Here is a 21,322-nt window from a genome sequence, read left to right on the forward strand (position 1 = left end):
CAACAACAAACACCATGGGATAGGAAATGGATAATGGCATGTTCACCTGATCTCAACAATAAAAGCAGGCACAATGCAATCAATATGGCTGATCATCGACTCAACGCGCACTCCCATGCGATGCATATGATATCATATCATGATACGAAATCGACAAGAGGGCTGAAAGATTGCAGAATGAATAAAAGAAAGTAGAAGAAGGAAAGAATCACCCCCTCTTCGCCTTCCTCTGATTCGGCCAAAGCTGACCACGACAATTACTCTCCCCACAAAGACAAGGCACAGCATTCGGATCAACCTTCCTAACCTTCTCCCAGCCGGGATTATAGTCAAACGTCAATTCCGTCATGGGTGGTACATCTCTAAGCGCAAAGAAAGCCAAATCGTATAGGTAATCGTCGGCGTGGTTGCGGGTCACGGGAATTAGACGACAATTCGGGTTGCACGAGTGATTTATGAAACGTGTTGGGTTGCCGAATCTGTGTCCGTCGATTACGTATTTGCTGTCTTCGCCGGTGGCGAGGAAGTCGAGACTGAATAGATATGAGGGGCCTTTTTGAGATGTCGCGTCTTCGCGGATGTCGGCTACTTCTTTGGTGATTACTTCCCCTAGGTAGCAGTCGATGAATTGGCCTGCGCGGATGGGGTCGGGGGAGCGGAGGCCTTTTTTTTTCCTTCTTCGTTAGTATATATATAGAGGATTTGTGTAAGGACTATAAGCTGGGAATGGACCATACCGAACCCTCGGTTGCCGGTCCAGAAAATCTCCAGTCGGACTGTCCGGCCATTCTGCACTACTCGATTCCAGCAGCGTTCATCACATCCACATCTCGAACTACATTCGTAGATCATGACTTTTCGTTTCAGGAACTCCGGCGTGAGAACCAACAATCGCCCATCATCGTCAGCCCGCTTGTACGGCACCATTGGGTCATTCGTCTCCTCTTCCTTGCTGAGACAGAGACATCTTGCTGGATCGCAGAATCCGTCACAGCTGCATCCCGCAAGGAACTCCTCTGGGACAGGTGTGACCCCTTGTCGTAGCTTATACGTATTCACAAACTCAAAGTTGGCTGCGAACTGCGCTAGCTGGTGCTGGTCCCCGGATGCAAAGGTTACTTTAGGGCCTCGGATCTTCGCGAGTTTCTGCTGCAGGGTTTGGTGCAGCTGGGCGTTGATATCCGGTTTAGATGTGAGCAGTGGGCCAGGGGCGCCGATAGTGAATGGAATGGCTGCTCGATCCACTTTCCGGGCCACGGGGTATGCACCCTTCAAGGCGCGTTTCTCGTACGCGTCAGTTGGGTAAAAGTCCTCGGAGAGGCCGATAGGAGATGGGACCGAGATCACGTCGGCTGAGTCGATTTCCTGTTGCTGGCGCCGAGAAGGCGTAGGGATTACTACGCTGAGAGAGATGGGGCCGGGACTAGGGGTTTGGAAGGAGAGGGTCCGGCGGGTGCTTAAGAGGGAACTCTGCTTTCTGTCTTCATCCCCGTCTTGGCTATGGTGGGGTTCTTGTTTGGTGGCTGCGAGGGTGATGGGCGAAGATGAACGAGTAGATGTTGCATTAGACTTGATCTGCAGGGGTCTGTTTTCCTTGCCAGCAGGGGAAACGGTGTTAGGGTTAAAGGAAGAGGATCGAGCGGCTGGCACTCGGCGGTGACTTTGGACAGGTTTGACGTCCTCATCTTCATCGTCATCCTCGATCTCGATAGAGATGGCGTGCTGATTGGCCCGATTAGTCGGTTGTGGTTGGGAAAAACACCGTGGTTGTGACTGCGGCCCGCGGGGCAGGAAGGATGCCAGTAGTTCATCTACATCTTCAGATTTTCGTTTCGAGGGAACTGAGGATGCAGGGCGGTGGGTGAGAGTAGAAGGGGACTTGGGAATGTTGTTCTGAAGAGGTAGTGCTGACGATGGCACATGATTCTGGATGTATCAAGTCAGCTGATCCTCTCATGAACTATAGCAGGAGTGGTGCAGTGAATGAGTGAAGCGAAATTGTTAAGGTCACAAGAACATGTCTCAACTTTCAAAAATAACAGAAAAGAAATCAATTATTAGACTGTCAGATATTATTATTTTGGAGAGATTGAGAAAGAAAGGAAAATAAAGTAATGCTGTGCCTTGGTATATGTATTCACAACAAGAAACATTCATGCATGCAGTATAGCCGCTAGCTCACAAACTAGATAGACAACTAGCCGCACGAACAACACCAAATAACACGACACCAACCAAACATGAGAGAGCGGAAATGCGTAAAAGAGCAGCTCACCTCATTCCTCTCTTCAGAGTCCGAGTCAAGCGTAAGATCGATAACCATGGTGGAAGAGTTAACAGGCGCTCAGAAAGGCAGTAAATTCATGGGTATAGAACTATCACAAGAAAGACACGCTGATAGGAGACATGGGACTGGTAGCTGCTGAAGATGATCTTTAGACTAAAATCAAGTCTTGGAGTTCGGAGTGAATTAGGTAAAACTAGTCTATTTTAGGAAATACAGGTCAGGTGATTCATAAATTGATTAGTTTAAATGAGCTTATACAAGTATAACACTACAAGCTTAAATCAAATTCAAATGACAAATTTTTCTTAAGAAATCATTATCAAGATAAATAAAAAGGGACATCTAAATCATACATTATCCTAAACTTCTGCTGCTATGCTAATTCGTGAGATCAGAAAACCACTTGCTAAAGAAATTGGGCAATTCTAATCTGGCCAATAAGGGTGAGTATTGAGAGAGTAACCATAAAAGGGCGCGCCAACCGTCTTATCTTTGCATAGTTCCGCCCAGCCAAAACAACAAATGCAGGCAAAAAAGCATCAGGACAGCACATACCACAAAATTCGAAAATAAGTAATAAAAACATATTAACATATAGAATAATATATCCCAAATCATCTCTGATAAATTACTCCTAAATAAACACCCTTTAAATGACAGTAGAGCGATTCAACCTGACTTTATTTGATGCTTTTTGTGCCAGAGGCATTATTTCTTGGCATGTCATCCGCCTTATGACTAATCATGTTGAAACATGGTTCAAGGTTAGTTATAGACAATTGGCACTTATGTCCTCTTCAGACTTGAGAACTGTGTAAACTTACCTGGACTTCAGGTTAAGGTATATTGATCTGGTCTTGAATGTACCCTGCTATGCAATAATGCTTAGATACTGCACAACACCCTATACTTCGCCTCTTGGCGTCCTTTCGGTCCCTAGACTAACCAAGCTAAACCCTACGGCATCACGCTGAAGGGGCCAACTGGCTACTGGCAGGTGCATAATCTGGCTTCCGCTTTCTGATCGATATATTCCCTAGATGAGATGAGCTTTGGGGTATGAACTTAGTGGGTCTGTAAGATTGTATTCAGTCGATCAAGGCTAGTATATACTAGTGGTGTATTGTTTAAAATCGACAGTTAAACAAACTATGTACAGATGAGTATGAAACAAGGCTTGTCAAGACAGTAGATGTTGTTTGCAGTGCTTAGAAGGTTCTTACTCTTGGCTAGCATCTGCTACTATAGCGTGTCACGGAATTGGTACGAGAACTCTAGAACACTATTACAAGCAGCCTAATCTACATCAGGCAAGGTCTCAGTTCTCAGGTCTCTACTCTGTAGGAGTTGCTTTGTAGTTGTAGGTAAACGCTGACACAGGTAAATGGTCAACGAACCAGAGTATTATGACTGCCATCAAATCTACCTATATCATAACCTTCAATGTGACTGAAACAGGGCCGACATTCCTACGCATGGTAACGCTCCATAGTCCTGCAGAGAGACAGAACTCTAACATAGGAAAACAGCCCAGAAATTATACAACAGGTCAAGGGTTCAAAGACTCGGGGGGGAGAAAACTGACGGAAATCCATGATGCATCCTGCTCGGTTCTAATGTACACCACGACAAACCGCTACCGGGGACGATGAGCCAGCTCAAGGATTATGCAGACCGAAAGTTAACATAAGGAAAAGGAACAAAAGAAACACGTGATGCTCATGCAAATGCTCATGGTTCAGGCCATTTGGCCCGAGTAAAATAATATGCAATCTGCGTGCAGGCGCCCCATTCACAATACTCTCAGAGTCTTAAAGCGTCCAGGATTTTCTTGGCCATTTCCCGGTATTGCCACATACCGCCTGCAACCTTCTTAAACTGGATACCATGCAGCGAGAACAGCGGCACCTTGACAATCAGAATTTCGAACCGGAGGACCAGGTTCTCGCCTGTATCACTCTGCACCCGGGTTGTAGTCTCTCCCATGACACGTTCGCCCACCACCACGCTGTCACGATGGTCCCGAGAGCCATCATCTTCGTCGGGGCCTTCAGAGTCGGTCACGAAACTTTGATCCGGTGGAGCACGAGTCCGACGCTGGCCCCGAGGCGTGTAGTGTCGCGATTCGTCTCGCTCATCATGGTTCAAAAAGCCCCCGAAGCTGATGCGGCGGCGATGGCCCGAAACATGTCCCTGACGGTCTGGGCTGGGGGGTCCGACATCTACTACTTTGTCCAGGTCGATGCTCGGTGCGTGGCGGCAGCTGAAGCCGCCTTTGATCTCAACGAATTCCACGGAGAGCTGTTTCAAGACCCGGATGATATCAGCCCGAATGACTGGCAGAGGTTTGCTGCTGGTTGTTGAAACACTGAAAAGTCCCTTCAGATACACCGGCTTGGAGAGGTCCTCTCCTTCGTTGGCACTTTCTAATGCCGTACCGGCGCCCGAAATGTCCGCGTCGGTCTCCTCAGGAACGTTGGCCTCGCGCGTTGCTTCCCGTCTTGCCCTCCGAGCCTGGATACTCTCACGTCGGGCATGACCCAGTGACATTGTCCGGGCTGTGTGTGTACGGGTCAACTTGGCCTCCTTTCCGGGCGTGGTTTCTTTCTGCACGTTCGCGTAGTCGGAGCCGCTAGTGGGAGGTGGCTGGGCTGCCGCATCCGCTTCGTGTCTGCGAGAACGGCGAGCTCGGTAGTCTGCCGAGTTCACACTTGCAGATCTCTCCAAAAACTTGTTAGACCGCGAGGCCGGCTCGGCGGGTCCTGGAGCCTTAAGGAGATCCTGGTGCTGTGGTTGACTACCAGCCGTGTGAACGGCTGTCGGAGACGGGTCCGCGCGTCGGGTTCTCTTAACGCTAAACCCTCTGGAAAGAGGCGAAGCCGAGTCGGCAGGGGGCTGGACATTAAAGGACGGCGTATGTGGGCTTCCAAGTCTGCCGCGTTCCGGGTCGCGACTGCGCTCCTTGGTCCTTCGCGTACTGAATCGCCTTAGAATACCTGCTGCCGTGCTCTCCTTCTTCACCGGAGTCTCCGGCTGCGACGCAGGAGGCGCAGGAGAGTGCCCTGCTTGCGGGGCCAGATGGAGGTTCTTGATACCATCATTGAGATCATCGTCACCATGGGTCCTTGCCCTAGGACGAGACCTTCTCCCGGTATCTTTCTCTCCAGGAACGTGGTATTGGTTGGTGTGAGCGGCCTCTGGCGCAGGAAGGTCTGGCATCTGGAGCATCGAGTCCCCGCTAGCGTGCGGAACACCCAGCGCACCAGGGTTAACTTCGACCCGCTCTCTGTCAAGCTTCTCCTTTACGAGGTAGTAGACCGACAAAAGGGGACTATAGGCATTAACCGGGTCGTTGCCTAATTGAACAGCTTCGGCGGAGGGAGCGGACAGTGTGTCTCTGCTGGCCGAGTTTCGTCGCTTGTAGAAGTCGAACACACCGCGCTTCTTCTCGGTATGGCTGGGAGGAGGTTGGTCACGAGCCATGGCCCTTACAGCATGCTGATACTCCTCCGACTCGATAATTTTGGTGAGTTGTGTTGTAATGTATTCCGCGGATCCAAAATCAAATCCGGTCATTTTCTCGACCACCTCCGGATCCAAGGGGAGCTGTATCGGCTCACGGTATGGGAGGTAGTTGTCGGGTGCCCCATTGAAGCCTTTGTTCATCCATGGGTGATTCATTATCTCTGACAAACTGGCACGCTGCTTGGGATCGGTTACCAACATGCGCGATATTATATGGCGACATTCTACAATGAAGTATTAGCATTTCGTAGGCGAAGATGGCAAAGAGGTCAGCTAACCTGTTGTGAGCCCGGGCGGGTACTCGAACACACCCTGCTTGATCTTGGCATGAAGTTTGGGCATGCTCTGATCGTCAAAAGGCACTTTGCCACAGACCAGAACATAGAGTACAATTCCGAAACTCCATACATCCACCTCCGGTCCGGTATATTGTCTAGCCTGTAGTAATTCCGGGGCTGCGAAGTAGAGACTGCCACAGAATGTCTTGAGAAGGCTCCTCGGGGAGAAAAGATTGCTCAGGCCAAAGTCGATGATTTTGATGTCGCCAGTCTTGCTGATCAGGATGTTCTCGATCTTCAGGTCTCGATGCACGATACTATTGCGGTGGCAATAATCCAATGCGCTGGCGATTTGACGGGCGAACTTCCGAGCCTGCTTCTCTTTCAACTTGCCGTGGGAGATGATGTAGTCCAACATCTGGCCCCCATTGACGAGCTCGAACAACATATACCAATGGTAATTGGTTCGCACCACATCTCGCATACCACAAATGTACGGGTGATTGACGAGGCTGACAATGGCTGCTTCGCGGGCGGTGCGGATCTCTTTGGAGCGATCAGCTCTTTCGGCCTCGCGCGAGCTGCGGTGTTCCTCCGTAGATTGCCGGGGGACGATCTTAACAGCCACCTGTATGGAATCAGTGAATGAACGGAAAGAATCCGAAGGACGACTGGATGAATCACTTACCTGCTCGCCAGTATCCATGTTCTTTCCGACTTTGACCTTGCCCATACTGCCTGCTCCCAGTGTTTTACCCAAAGCCCATTGACCCGACGGGGTTGTGATCATCGTGCGACGCTTTGTTTGTACGGAGTTGGTCGGGTGCAGGTGGGCGCCGGCAGCAGCCTGCGAATGTCCCGCAACACCCTCCGCCATGACGGGCCCCGCGGTAGCCATGTCGATGCTATCCCGTTGATGACCGTGTGCCGACAAATTCCGGTGCTGTTTGTGTGAAGGTTGTTCCGAGCGGTAGGAGGTGGAGGGGCGCTCCTGTGAACGCTCCCTGGAGGAGTCCCGACGGAACGGAACGGGTTGGGCACCCCTGGAGGCTTCAAAATCGCGACGGGCTATGTTGTCGAAGACGGCTTGATTCGAGGGAGGGCGACGATCATAGGACTGAGATTTGGAGTAGGAATGGGAATAGCGATTCTGCGAGTGATGATGATGATGATGGTGATGCTGCGGAGATGGCTGGGAGGCAGTCGCGGGACGGACCGCGACACTTCGGGTTCGGTGAGGGAGATCAGACGAGGGAGGACGATGGGAAGAGGAGCGAGAAGAGATGGACTGGCTTCGGACGACGGAGGGTGACGCAGTGGGAGGAGCAGCAGTGGACATCACGATGGGCACGAAATTGACGAGGAGTTCCGAGCCAACCACGATTCAGCGCGCTTCATCCACCCTAAGATCGCTTGGTGATCGAGGGGAGGGTTTCGCGTGAGGGCGGGATGCAGCCCAAAGGGAGGCCAGAAGACCGGTCGGGGAGCAAGTGGGAGCGAGTGGGGGAGATGGCGTTGGCTGACGGAGCAACTTTGAGGGAAGCGACAGCCTGCGTGGGTACGTCCAATCTCCAGCGAAACGGCTTGACACACTCCTCCCCCATGTATTTTCGGAAGGTCTAGAAATTAGGGGGGGGTGAGATGTGGGTTGCTGTGAGGAGAGGAGGAGTAGTAGTAGTAGTAGTAGTAGTAGTAGTAGTAGTAGTAGTAGTAGTAGTAGAAGGGACGGGGCACCACTACTAGCGGAGCTGATGGGGGGAGGGAAATAGGAGAAAGGAGTGAATAGATACCACCCACAATAGAGTGAGTAAGTAATAAGAAAAAAAAAAAAAAAAAAAAGAGTGAAAGGGGCGGGGGGAAGGAAAATAAGGAAATGGATAAATGGACAAGGGGAGTTTGCGAAATGCAAGAAAGAGACAAGACAAGAGAAATGTGGGAACGGACTGGGTGTAGTACTACTAGTACTACTACTACTTAGTACTGAGTACTGAGTGTTTGTTGGATTGACGCTGGGATTGCGGCTGGCAGCTGCGGAGAAAGCCAGAAACCAGACCAGACCAGGACCGGACAAGCCCAGCCAGGAATCAGCCAGGAATAGCAGTTCCCGGAAGACACACTAGAAAAGAGGGGATATCCCGAATAATGTCTCTGATCTCCGCTGCACTCTGCTAGGCCAAGAATGTGTGAAGGGAAATGAAGGGTCTTGCTTGGCTTGCTTATTTATTTAAAAATAAAAATGCAGGACGTACTTCTTCTTCAGGTTGAAGAGTGAATGGAGGATTGGAGAGTAGAGTAGATGATTAAAGAGAGAGAATGGGAAAGAGGAGTAGAAGGAGGAGGAGGAGGAGGAGGAGGGTGAGAGTCCGTCCGTGAGAGTCAAGAGCGGGAGGGTGAGGAAATGATGCCCATGCGACCTTCTCTCGTATTTTGCTTGCTGCTGCATGGATTCTGGCGGAATCACCAGGGCGATTGCATCGAGTTACGCAGGGGAAATGGAAACTGCAATTTCCATCCACTCATCTTCAGCTGAAAAACAAAAATATTTATCGTTACCTTACTTCTTGTCCTGTTCCTCTTACTTACTCTTTCTTTCCCTTCATTTTCTCTATCGACGGGGATTCCATTCCTGTCTGCTTCTTTCCCCCTTCTCCTCCCGGTAGAAATTAGAGAGCTGCATGCACGTTCTCAATCCGAGATTACTATATTACTATATTGAATCACATAGGTGGTTGCCTCCCAGGCAATAGTCTGGTTCCATAGTCCTTTCCCCTCTCCATCAATCTCACCTCACCCCTACAGGTCGGATCATGAACCCTGACAACTGCTTCTCCTCCGACCGCCGGTGGAACGAGACCATTTGATACGTCGGACTTTCGGTGTTTTGGGCACGGATGGGCATGATCACCTGGCCGAGGGACTCATCATCATCACCATCATTTCTGGGTCCTGACAATTTCAACCTGCTGGACGGTCCAAATTAAGTTGGTCGGATGAGTCCAGATTAATCTGCCAAGCACGTTCGGTCGCAGAAGTGGACATCATATGCCCTCGTTCTGTTTTCGGATGCTGATGTTGGATCTGTCATCCGCCCCCGTGGCCCATCACTCTCAGTCTCGCGGTTAATCCGAGAACAGCCAGACTTAGTAGTAACTTACTTAGACGGTACGTAGTAGTACCCCCCCCCCGTAGCACTAACAATATATATTGTTGGGGTCTCTTCAAATACTACTATCAATTAATTGTCCAACTGAACAAGACCAACACACGTAGCCTGAAATAATATCATCTCCCCCAGATCTGTTGACACATCTCATGATCCACAACAATGAAGGAAGAGAGTGTGATACACATAAACATTTAATCCGGCCAGGTGCTTAAAGGTACTTAGTACTTTTGAGGTACTGCTGCAGTTACTGTTTCCAGCCACATAGAAATGTGGCGGTGCACGCGCCTTTTCCATGTCCGCCTTGTCACATGTCTTCCGCCCGCGGCCTCTTGTCATGCACCGTTCATCATCATCAGTGTCTGCTTGTTTCCGCTTCCTTCCAGGTCACCGTTCTAGTGCTCTTCCATTCGTTCACTCACCAGGTGGATAACCAAATATACAAGTAGTGGTAAGACCACTTCATCCACGTAGGGATCTACAATACAGACACTGATGATATGTCGACGTCAGAAACAGCCATGCTGCACCCTTGAGCTGCACCTTCATCATGGCCAGTAAAAGGAGCCGCGCCGCCTTCGAGGCAGACTTGCAGGCGCGCCAGTCTCCTTACGCGTTATACGGAACCCCATTGCCCCCATTGGACGATAGCGTGCGAGACGACGGATCATATGCGCCCATCTGGAAGCAGGAGGTAACCGATGACCGGGGAAGGAAACGCCTACATGGTGCCTTCACCGGTGGATTCAGTGCCGGGTGAGCTCACGATCCATGTATATCGTTGGACAGCACACTAAAGGTGGCCCATCTTCAGGTACTTCAACACCGTCGGGTCGAAGGAAGGATGGACTCCAGCAACCTTTGTGTCTTCGCGCCAGAACCGCGCCAAGGATGTTCGACAGCAGCGACCAGAAGATTTTATGGATGAGGAGGATGTTCGGGAAGCGGAAGAGTCCAAGAGACTGCAAACCGCCGATGAGTACTCCGGATTTGGTTCTACAGATGCCGAATTGGCGCGCCGGGGAGGGTTGATGGACCTCCTGAAAACGAGCGGAGAAACAATGGGGGTGAAACTCTTGAAGAGGATGGGATGGCGAGAAGGCCAGGGAATTGGGCCCAAGGTGCGGCGTAGAGCTGACCTCGGGGACGGTATGTTGCAACGTGATGGAGGAGCCGAACAAACATACCTCTTCGCGCCCGAAAACCCGCCAATGGTTGCTTTCATCCATAAGACCGATCATAAGGGCCTTGGATTCGAAGGAGAGGCCCGCCTAGACGCTCGGCAAACCAAAGCGAACGAGTCTGACGACGAGGATAATGATTCGTTCTTCGGAAAGCGGCTAATGGCTCCGGGGAAGCCGAAGCAGCCCAAGGCGAAAGAACCACGACGCGGGGCGTTTGGCGTCGGTGTGCTGAATGATACTGGCTCGGATGATGAGGATCCTTATTCCTTAGGCCCACAGATATCTTACAACCGAGTGATCGGAGGGGACAAGAAGAAGAAAAAGAAAGCAAAACCTGCCGAGGATGCGAGACTACTCTCCAGTTCGTCAAACCCGCTTGTTGGCAGCAAACCTGTATATATACCGAAAAGGGTCATTGCCGCCAAGGGCGCCGCCGGTTTCCGAAAGTGTTCTGATGGCCGTTTGCCTCTGGAAGGATTCTTGCTCGCAAATGGCATTTCAAGCCTCTCAATATCCTCGCAAGAGAAGAAGTATGCGCCACCGGAGATCCCCAAGGATTGGAAATCCAGCAAAGCACCGACACAGGAAAGGGATGTCTCAAACTACGTTTCTACGGCGGAGGCAGCTAAAGCTTCGTCAATGGATCCTACTGCAAGAGCCGCGCTCTTGGGAGAAGCACAACTTCCCGGAAAGTCCATATTCGATTGGATGACTCCTGAGGCTCGGGAAAGGATCGTGAAGCTTACGGGAAAGACCGATCTGCCGCCGGCTCTTGGTGAAAAGGCCCCTAAAGGCTACGAGCTCTCAGAGGCGGAGAAGCGCAAGGATCTGTGGGATCTCGTACCCAAATTGGATAAGCAGGTAGCCGTTCAGGCACTCACACGAGCAGCCAGTGGTTGGATGCCGTATGCAGAAGATCTAAGCAAACGGGACCGCTATCGAACATTTCTCCAAGTACGAGCTGGACTCCGTGACAGCCTTCCGGACCGGGTCCCCGGATCAACTACAGATGAATGGGCAGCGGAACTACACGAATTTGCGCGAGCGGCGGAGGTCTTTAAGCCCATGTCTGGACTCATGGCATCGCGATTCACCTCTGCCAGTTCTGGACCCAAAGAGTCATCCGACAAGTCTGACGGGTCTCCTTCGGCGGAGCCTCTGCTTAGCAAGCCCGCAGCCAAACCAGAGGACCCTGCAGTGGAGGCAGCGAAAATTGGCATGTTTGGCCCAATGACTCGAAGTAGCATCTCTTTCTACCCGACGCGTCTCTTGTGCAAGCGATTCAATGTTCGGCCCCCCGAGCATGTCCAAATGGATCCTGGTGCGCCATCGGGACGCGCTGAAGCCCCCGTCTCCGGGAGCCGGTTCCAATCGGCAGGTTACCAGACCGCTTCCGGGCCGAAAGAGTTAGTTTCGCGGGATGTTATGAACCAACTCATGCTTGAGGCTGGCGGTGGATCTCTGGCAGCTGCAGACGCGGCCTCGCCGACGTCATTAGGGCCAGCGGGAAGTCGGGCACCGGTGGTGGTCGAGCCAGAGCGAAACGAAGCATTAGAAGCGGAGCGGCCGGGCGAGGCGGTATTCAAGGCGATCTTTGGCAGCGATGATGAAGACGAAGATGAGGATGAGGAAATGAGCTGATTGATATATTTGGGGGGGGGGGGGGGGATCCTGGACCTGTACAGCTAGATAGACACCCAGTGTTCGTATTTCCTGCAGGCAAAGCCAATATTGACTTTGAAACGTAATGATCGTCTGGGGATATTTGCAAAGTCCCACTCCTTCCACGTACCCGACCGCTTAAAGTTTTCTTTGGTTGATTAAAAAAAAAAAAAGAAAAAGAAAAAGAAAAAGGAGATCCACCTGACTGACAATGGATGCATAAAAAAAGAAAAAATAAATATGCAGTAGATTCTCAATCAGAGTAGAAAAATTGTTTATTTCTTTTTTCTTTTGCTTCTATTTTCTATCCAATTTCTTTCCCTGTGGAGGACTGGAACTGTGACATCCGATACAAGTGAAGCCGGAAGAGAAAGCCGCCTTTGCAACTTCCCTCCCCCCCAAACTTCTTCCTCTCCAACTCTCCAACTCGCAAAAGAACGGTCTGGACAAGACCTGCACAGGGTGACACCGCAGGAAACGTTGCGGAGCGAGTGATCGGTTGGCAATATCAACTAGGCTCCGCGCTTAAAGTTCTCTACCGTTTGCTTAACACGAAGAAGAGCACGACGAACCCTCCAGTCAACCTTGGGTTGATCCCCTCACGTCGGTGCGCCGTCATCGTCATATCCTCCTCTTCTTCCCCCGCTGGTTGGTTCCTTTTATTTACCTCAGCACTGGTCGATCAGCAGTACTTTACTATTGCTTTTCTCTCCTCAATCATTGTCACCGTATTTCTCTCTCTCTCTGTCTCTTTTACACACTCTCTTTCTCTTTCTTCCACTCTGTGCCTCTGCATCGTGGCTGGTCAGGCCATTGCGCTGCAGCTCTCCGCTTCGCCGCCACCACTCAGCAACTGGGTTTCCACCGCTTCGGGTCATACGACCGATTGCGATAACTGGATGCGAGGATCCTCCATTTATGATAGGAACGGCTCATTAGAACTAGGCTGGTCTAATAAGCTCTTCCCCCGCCGGCATCGTGAACCACATCTTCTAACCCCCCCCCCCCCCTCCACACCCCTCCTCATCTGGTCATCTCCAACTGCGTTCCTGCAGTGACTTTCCCTGACCACTGACCCCCGTCGGTTCTGGCGACTGGTTGTCTTTGGCTGATGGAGCTTGAGCTTGTTTCTTCAACATGGTGAGTCTTGGAAGTACCCTCCTGTTCTCCTTGATTTCTCCATGTCGGCACCCTATACATTTTCCCGATGCGGAGTCGTATGCCAACCCGTCCTGTTATCCGTCATCACAAAAGTCCTCTCTATACAGCCAACCCTCTCCGCTCTCTTCCACCTAGTCCTTGTACATGACATTCCGGGTTTCAAATTCTCACTATCTTTGAAAATCATAGGGTTGTTGCTTTTCTATATCGCGCGACAATAGCCGTCCTTCCTATGCAGCGCAGGTAGTTACCGAAGAGCGCCGTCCCGAAGACTCTCATCCCCAAGCTGCCGCAACAAGCAATGCGCTCACTTCCGGCAACTCATCTACAAGGGCGCGCGGATCCCGAATCAGGGCAGAACACTTCCCGCTGAACCAGCATTACAATGCGCCTATCCGTCGTCACGTCTGGTATAGCAAACGGCGCCTATGGACCCGCACACAACTGGACCAGGAGCGCACCGAGTTCTTCGAAACCAGGGTCACGGGTCGTTCAGAGATCTGGGCGGCTTTGTCTGCGGCCATATCTTTAATGCGCGCCGGTGATCTCGCAACAGCGCAGAGTTTCATTGATGCAGCCGGCATCACCGTCCCCACCGGTGATCTCTGCCAAGGCTGTTACGACGAGCAAGGTGTACTCTACCGGCTACCACAGTGCATTGTGAGCGACCCAGAGAATATCGTGCGATCCGACGAGGAGCCCGATGACTTCGATACGGATGACGGCAAGCTATCTTCAGACGAAGCCTCCGGGGATGAATTAATAGCCGATGACATCGAACGTCGTCGGGACGAAAAGGGCAAGACTAGCGAGCGTGATCTTATCCGCATTCGTGCGCGATTGAGCGATAGAGGCGGTCCCGACATCGTCCTGTCAGTGGTGAAGACCATGAACGTCGGCTTGATAGCCCGTAAAGTGCAACAAGAGGCAGGGGTACGTCAGCTGCAATTCAATCCCAGATCCCTCACAAATCGGAATTGAACATGAAGTACTAACACCAGCGATTGTATAGATTCCGCGCACTCACCGTGTGAGACTCGTCTACCTAGGCAGAATGCTCAAGGAACATGTGCCTCTAGTCGACCAGGGATGGAATTCCGCCCACGTTATCAGCGCCCTCGTTGTCCCACGACAATCGGTGTCCTGACAGTTTCGTGGCTGCGATAGCTCACATGCAACCTCACAGCCTGCCTGCATGAACAACCTGCAGAGACCGATCCACCTAATGCACAGTTTGATTTACGGTCTGATATTGCACAAAGTAACAACACAACACGGCGCCATACAACACACCTCACCTCACCTCACCTCGTCCGTCCGTCCGTCCGGCCGACTAACTTTTCACTTAATGATAATAATACACCGATACCCCAACCTAACCACCGACTTATCGCACGACAGCATTGCCATCGAATTGGCATACCTAACTTTTTCTCCCCACCCAAACCTAACCTTCCCACTCCTCATTCCCAGATGCAAAGGCATCATCACTTCAATCATGTCTGTTTTCACGTCCATATCCTATTTGTTTGGTTCCGCACAATACCCCAATTAGTGTTCGTTTGATTGATCGATTACATGGCTTTTTCCTCCTTTATGATGGAATGTTCCTTCTTGTCTAGTACTTACTTATTACCTTAATTAAGAATTACATAGTTCCTCACACTTAACAATACCTCCTAAAAAAAACCACTAGTTACCCAGTAATGATAGTAAATTTGTCCTCCCATCTGTACATGGTTCCTACCCTGCAGTAAGTAGTACTGTTATTCTAATATTTCTTTATCTCGGATAATGAGCCCTCCTAATACCATCCATCAATCGGTGTATCAACTACAAATCACGATCCGTTTAGTACTTAGCACTTCATTAGCTTGTTTAGTTGGGAACCATTGCCAATGCTTTAGCGGGTTGTATATATAACCGTGCTGAGCCATCTCCCCACTAAAGGATGGATTCGATGCCCCACGCAAACTAGCAGCAAGCTCAACGAGATGAGGATGCTATATATGTGTATTGTCAATGGAAAGAAAGAGGCCCAAAAGAAAGAAAGAAATAAGAAAAAGAAAAATGAATCTAAGCAACGAAGCAGAGGAAAGCGAATAAAAGCAAAAAGAAATAAATGTCTGTGCATCATCCGTGAATCGAACACGGGCCTCATCGATGGCAACGATGAATTCTACCACTAGACCAATGATGCTTGAGCTGCGGACCATTGCGTTATCTGATTCGCTACTTGTTTTATTTCCCTTTATTAGCCTCTATCAAGGACAGACTTGATGATATGCAGAATTGTTCATTCATGATGAGTTAGCACATACGTACAAGCAATGTAACTCGGTATGACTGCCAATTATTGAACAATTGTGTTTTATATTTCATGAAAAGCATAAAATATGCTGAGACAAATAGTCAGCAAAAATGCTGACAATAAAACCTAACTGTAATATCCCGCGACATGAAGATCGTGCTTATCCCTTCTAGAACCCTAGAACAATTTTCCGTTTTCGGCTTCTCTCCCCTTGGGCGTCTGTCCGGATCGTCTCTTGAACACGCGGCAGACCACCCTTGCGCCCTGTACTACGCCTCTAACTAGACTAGTGGGGTTGTAGTGCTTGACCCGGAACATGTAGTACAAGGCGACTGTACCCATGATGTTGAACCCCACGTATGCCCATCCTATTCCAAAGTTCCGCCAGCGCTGGCTGTAGTCTTTAGATTCGTTAGCAGACGTGAAAGGTAAAGGGCAAATGGGAATACATGAACGTACAGATTTCACTTGTTGCAAGGTATTGATCGGCATTCCGCAGCTGACAGTATTGACATCCTTGAGTCGCTGCTGGGTTAGATAGTGTCCCCGCAGCAGTTTGCAAGTACTGAGCCATGTACTGGCCACAGGTCTGACCAGAGGGAGGATTGAATACGCTCATCTCCTCGCTGGAACATTGAATCGACCGTCCGTGTAACCCAGTTGCCGTGATACCCGCAATCAGGTAGGTCAGTGGAGAGACCCGGTACATGAAGATCCAAAATCCTGGCAGTGCTTGGGGTGACTGCATAACACCATTGAACGTCAGAGCCATGATAAACATGAGCGTGGCGATGGAACCTCCTGTTTCGGCATCAGGCAGCGCGGAAATTACCAAAGCGGCAAACGTCGAGGTGAACATGTAGAATTGTACGACGAAGAGTAACATGAGCCCTTGTCTGTGAGATGCCTGATTGGCTCCGTAGATTGGATAGTAGTAGCACGCATAGGCAATGACTCCGGCGAGAACTTGGTAGGGTATCTCGACCAGAACGTTGGCGACAAGGAATGCTGCCCATGAATACGCTTTGGAGGGTCTTTCTCGCACCTCGTAGAGTGACCGCTGAACCACAAATTTTGGCATTATCCTGAAACCTCATTAGCCTGTTATCGAAAGAAGTAGTACGAAGTACTTACTGCTGCACCAGAGTTGAGAAAATCGAAGTGAGCATAAAGGCGCTGAATAGGACATCCTGGAACCCTTGCATGTTGTTATCGGGTTTGAAGAATGTGAAACCGATGAACAAGGAGGCAGCAGTAGCCAGAATAAGCTTGGACCATACGTAGGAAGGTTCACGCCAATACTGCTGGAAGACACGATGGGTTACGTGCCACAGCTGATTGGGGAACGGCATGGCGTATTCTCCTTTCTGCGCATCGTCATTGCCAGTTTCAGGGGCAGAGGCTCTCTCTTGGTGAATCCGATCAATTTCTTTCTGAATATCATTGGCCTGTTGGCTATCGTTCCAAACAGCTGGCCAGTCCTTGGTAGCTCTGCCAGAGGCACCGGCACCTATAATCTCCAACATATACTCGGCGGGCTTTTCATCATCAGCATAAGGCATCACACGGTCATTAGAGCACTTACATTTTCTGACGGTCCACATGGCCTTGCACCATTTGACTCAAAATATGTCAGTAAGGTTTGTGACTGCTCTCCTATATCTCCAAAGTAAACCGTCCGCCCTCCTTTTGCCAAGAAGAGGAGGCGATCGAACTGCTGAAACAATAGCGCACTGGGCTGGTGAATAGTGGAGAGCACTGCTTGGCCATGATTTGCGAGCTTCCTGAGGAAAGCACAAATAGCCCAAGAGCTTTGTGAGTCCAGCCCACTAGTTGGCTCATCAAGAAAGATCAGAAGCGCGGGCTTAGCGGCAAGCTCCACACCAATTGTCAGTAGTTTCCTCTGCTCCACGTTTAGACCTTCACCAGGTGTTCCGACAATAGCACTAGCAAAGTCCTGCATATTAAGCATTTCAATAACCTCTTCAACGTGTTTATACTTCTCTTTCTTGGAAACTGACTTAGGTTGGCGCAGAAGTGCGCTGAAGCGCAGAGCTTCTCTGACAGTTGTTGTAGAAAGATGCAGATCCTGCTGTTGTACATATCCCGTCTTCCTTTGGAAGCTACTGTCAAGTGGCTTTCCGTCCACGAGCATGTCGCCTGTAACAACGCCTATCGAAACACGTTTTGCCAGGACATCAAGCAAGGTAGTCTTCCCGGCGCCTGACACCCCCATCAAAGCTGTGAGCGTTCCAGGCCTGACCCATCCAGAGACATTGTCCAGAAGACGTCGCTGGCCTCCCTTGACGGGAATATCATAGCAAACATTTCTCCACGTAAATATACTATGCTGTTCGGGAAGAGCAGATGCATCCTTCTCTGATTCGGCGGATCTGTGGGCCACGGCAACACTACCAGCCCCGGCATCTCCCTGGGGCTTTTTGTCGAGGCCGCGCATGTGGGGAGGGACATGGCCTCGCCGGAATACAAGAAACTCAGCTTTAGACGAGGTTGCCGAGTTGAGCTCTGTTGCGATCAAGTATACCACAGTGAAAAAGATCCAGAACCCTATGAGGATCCCGAGATTTCTCCACTCATGTGCATACGTATAGTTGTACTGAGTTTCGATGTAAGCATCTCCAGAGACGGTCCTTTCACCCGCAACACTGCCACGAATGGAGCAGATAAAAGAGTCACCAGTCAGCGTCGGATATGATGGTATGAACTGTGAGCATGTGAAGCGTCGGCCGTGGAACTCGTTGGCAATTAGAGCCTCGAAGGTATAGAAAACTGGGTTGATCCATCGAATCCAACTGAACCATGGAATAGAGGACATTTGAGGTGTAGGTATTACAAACCCGGTGTAGATGACGATGGCCAATACGATGACGCCAGCCATAGCCATTGCTTGTGCAAGTGTCTTCGTTGAGGCTGCAAGGGTCCGGAAGATGCCAGACATCGCAAGTGTACTTAGGAAAGTAAACAGGAAGAATATAAAGAACTGGGATGGTTCGTAACGCTATCGTCATAGTCAATATTGTGCCCACGTCCACCCGAGTCATTGTATGTACTTACCAAGCCAGCTAGGAAGTAAAAGATGATGTTGAACACCACAGCAGAGACGAATTTGACGGGTATATCGGACACAATGCCACCAAATGCTTCAGCAAAAGGATGGACAAAAGCGTATGATGCTTGTTTTTCAATGATAGGCCGTTGGTCGTAAAGCGAGTTTATCTCTGTTATGCTGATGAGAGCGTTCATCCTAAGATGCAGTCAGCTAGCATATTCTCCAATTCATCCTCTGGTTGTACGGTAGCCGCTGTCTGGGAGAAGAACTTATTCATGTCATTCTGGGTAACATACAGCACAGCGAAGAAAAGAGCAGCTCCTTTGCTTTGAAAGCCCACAGTGGCATTCGGTGTTCTGGATGTTTTAGCTTAAGTTCGAGCCGCAGAGAATGAAAGCCTTACCCAAAATACATTGAGCCGATGATAAGAGACATTGCAATTCTTCCAATGACGTTTGTCAGTGTGGAAGGCTTATCATTCCAGATCCTATAAGGGTCAGCAGTTCCTTCACAGACAAACGAAATGTAGCAGCAATTACCTTTGATACGCCCTAATAGTACAAAGCTTTACCTGCATGGGAATCGAAATAATATAGGGACTCTTTGACCAAACATGTCGCGCTTGTTTCAGGCGCTTCATTTCACCAAACTCTTGCTCATGCTTTCCACCTAACGGAAACTCCTTCATGTGCTGTTCGATTTCCTGCTGAAGCCTGGCATACTGAGGGCTGTTCTTCCAGTACTTTTCGAAATCATCTTGTGTCCGAGGAACCTTGTTCTCCATTCCTTCACGTGCTTGACGCTCCTGGGGGTTGGTGACTGATGTTAAAAAATCACCCGTTGTCTGACGCGGCGGGCAAAGCCACCCCATGTTTTCGAAATATTCCTTTGCCTCGTCGCATGGCCCGAAGTATATCTCGCGACCCTCATACAGAACGATTGCCTTGTCAAACACATCGTATATTGCTTGGGATGCTTGATATATCGCGACTGCATGGCAGGTACCGGCTAAGTTTGCTGAAACCCGTAGAGCCTTGACGAATTCCAGAGCACTTGCAGAGTCGAGGCCTCTAGTACTATTATCCCATGCCCCGACAGGTGCCCCGGAGACTATGAAGCATGTCAACTGAACCGCTAGCTATACTCTTGAAGTGGCATGGTGACTCACGCGCCATCTCAGCAATACTGCAGACAGGTTAGGTCAATTCGAGAAGACAGATCCAGGATAAAGCATACCTAACTCGCTTTCGTTCGCCTCCTGATACACCCCTGATATAGTCATCGCCAACTGGAGGTAGCATTAGGTATATAATGAACATTCAGCGGCTTGGCATTCGACAATAGAGACGCACCCTTTGTGTTATACGTATGTGACAGGCCAAAGATAGTCAGCGCGACCTGGGTAACGTATTTAGCATACTGCTGTCGAGTAACGCCTTGCACTCGGTTCTCGGGCGCTCTCGCAGCGGCGGCAAATTCCAACGTTTGACCGACAGTGAGATGCGGGAAATGCTTATCCACCTCCTGATTGTAAAGCACCTCGCCCTTAAATTCTTTGTGCATCTTCTCCATGGAGATACCATTGAACTGGACTTCAGAGCTTTTGCGGAGCTTTAGGCCATGAAGTTCCCCACATAAAGACTTCAAGAAAGTTGAACAGCCACTCCCAGGGCGTCCCAGAACAATCAAAAGCTCACCACTTCTAAGTAGACCATCGAAGTCACGCAGGATATGCTTTTCCGGAGTGCGCTGCACACAAGGCAGGTACTCCTGCGGTCTGAAAGGGGCGAGAAGAATTGAAGACACGTTGTTCTGGTATTGTAGGGCGGAACCTGAGCCTGAGACATTAAGATGTTGGAAGACTACACCAGTCGAAGGAGGTCGAGGGATTCCCTCCCTGTCCAATATCTTCAGCACCATGCGAACCCATTTGTAGTGATCGAATTGGTCATTTGTGGGATCAAGGACTGGGTCGCCCATTTCCAGCCCTTCGAGGGTGTCCTTTCGTTCAACCGGTCCATCGACAGTCGAATCGAGAGTGCTCTGGCGCCTTGGAAAATTGGAAGCCAAGCGGGTCAATTCAGCCTTTTGCTCAGGGTCCATATTCTCCACGAAGGAGCTTTCATTGCGCGTCAATCGCGGTGGTCTTTGAGAGTTGCTCGGCCCAGAAGCCAATTCCTCATATTTAGAGGAGCTGAGCTGCGAGCTCTCGTCGGGCTCCTCAAGCTGCGCCATCTTTGAAGACGAGGCTGTTGGCAGGCTAGAGCAGGACACAAGGGTAGAGCCCTCCGTAAAAGACAAAGGAGAGCAGAATCTTTTGATGAAAAATTGGCCTTAAGAGCACCAAACGGGGGTGTGATAAAATTTCAGGAAGTTCAGGTGAGCAAATAGCCTGTCAGGATTTGGGTAGCGCGTACCTTCCTCCCATGGCCAGTTTCCCTCAATTGAAGACGGATCTTCGCTTTGCCGACATCATTCACTGACAAAAGAGTTTGGGGGATGCAAATAAGATTCAGGACGCTCGATGTTTCCATTTGTGCACGTTGAAGTGATGATGTCACCCGTAACCTTCCGTGTAACGACGGGAGACCGGGGAAGCCATTGATTCCCAATGATGCTGTTATTCGACGCCCTCAAGTCAAGCAGTGGAGAAAACAAGAGCAAGGGAAGAGCTGGGAGAG

General features: G+C 50.1%; 6 protein-coding genes and 1 non-coding gene across 7 annotated transcripts; 2 read left to right on the forward strand and 5 right to left on the reverse strand.

Moving 5' to 3' along the window:
- Window positions 1-208: 208 nt before the first annotated feature.
- clrD (histone-lysine N-methyltransferase Clr4) lies at window positions 209-2,323 on the reverse strand (the record flags this gene model as incomplete). Its single annotated transcript, XM_025535137.1, has 3 exons — window positions 209-663; window positions 738-1,926; window positions 2,276-2,323. 3 exons carry the CDS (start codon window positions 2,321-2,323, stop codon window positions 209-211), a joined length of 1,692 nt encoding a protein of 563 aa, XP_025391857.1.
- Window positions 2,324-3,637: 1,314 nt separating this feature from the next.
- kin1 (putative serine/threonine protein kinase Kin1) lies at window positions 3,638-7,881 on the reverse strand. Its single transcript, XM_025529111.1, has 3 exons — window positions 6,779-7,881; window positions 6,091-6,718; window positions 3,638-6,036 (listed from the first exon to the last, which is right to left on the reverse strand). Exons 1-3 carry the CDS (start codon window positions 7,427-7,429, stop codon window positions 4,091-4,093), a joined length of 3,225 nt encoding a protein of 1,074 aa, XP_025391858.1. The 5' UTR covers window positions 7,430-7,881; the 3' UTR covers window positions 3,638-4,090.
- Window positions 7,882-9,636: 1,755 nt separating this feature from the next.
- BO83DRAFT_177532 (putative G-patch domain protein) lies at window positions 9,637-12,105 on the forward strand. The gene is made up of 3 exons (XM_025526445.1): window positions 9,637-9,704; window positions 9,773-10,009; window positions 10,068-12,105. Exons 2-3 carry the CDS (start codon window positions 9,804-9,806, stop codon window positions 12,076-12,078), a joined length of 2,217 nt encoding a protein of 738 aa, XP_025391859.1. The 5' UTR covers window positions 9,637-9,704; window positions 9,773-9,803; the 3' UTR covers window positions 12,079-12,105.
- Window positions 12,106-12,431: 326 nt separating this feature from the next.
- On the reverse strand, window positions 12,432-13,119 carry BO83DRAFT_375635 (uncharacterized protein; the record flags this gene model as incomplete). The annotated part of the gene is made up of 1 exon (XM_025530506.1): window positions 12,432-13,119. A coding segment is annotated over exon 1 (161 nt), but the record flags the coding sequence as incomplete, so codon positions are not given.
- A 161-nt stretch (window positions 13,120-13,280) lies between these two features.
- On the forward strand, window positions 13,281-14,407 carry BO83DRAFT_424048 (ubiquitin domain protein; the record flags this gene model as incomplete). The annotated part of the gene is made up of 3 exons (XM_025535138.1): window positions 13,281-13,400; window positions 13,450-14,193; window positions 14,273-14,407. The coding sequence occupies 3 exons, from the start codon at window positions 13,281-13,283 to the stop codon at window positions 14,405-14,407; spliced, it is 999 nt and encodes a 332-aa protein (XP_025391861.1).
- Window positions 14,408-15,389: 982 nt separating this feature from the next.
- On the reverse strand, window positions 15,390-15,460 carry BO83DRAFT_t75. The gene has a single exon. It is a non-coding gene; the product is annotated as a tRNA-Gly (tRNA).
- Window positions 15,461-15,712: 252 nt separating this feature from the next.
- Window positions 15,713-21,261, reverse strand: BO83DRAFT_414665 (ATP-binding cassette transporter). The gene is made up of 11 exons (XM_025534584.1): window positions 19,994-21,261; window positions 19,878-19,929; window positions 19,810-19,826; window positions 19,181-19,751; window positions 19,045-19,128; window positions 18,938-18,997; window positions 18,647-18,836; window positions 17,157-18,590; window positions 16,706-17,109; window positions 16,031-16,656; window positions 15,713-15,972 (listed from the first exon to the last, which is right to left on the reverse strand). Exons 1-11 carry the CDS (start codon window positions 20,874-20,876, stop codon window positions 15,749-15,751), a joined length of 4,545 nt encoding a protein of 1,514 aa, XP_025391862.1. The 5' UTR covers window positions 20,877-21,261; the 3' UTR covers window positions 15,713-15,748.
- Between the last annotated feature and the right edge of the window lie 61 nt (window positions 21,262-21,322).

This window comes from Aspergillus eucalypticola (assembly GCF_003184535.1).
Source record: "Aspergillus eucalypticola CBS 122712 chromosome Unknown BO83scaffold_4, whole genome shotgun sequence".
NCBI classification, from domain to species: domain Eukaryota; kingdom Fungi; phylum Ascomycota; class Eurotiomycetes; order Eurotiales; family Aspergillaceae; genus Aspergillus; species Aspergillus eucalypticola.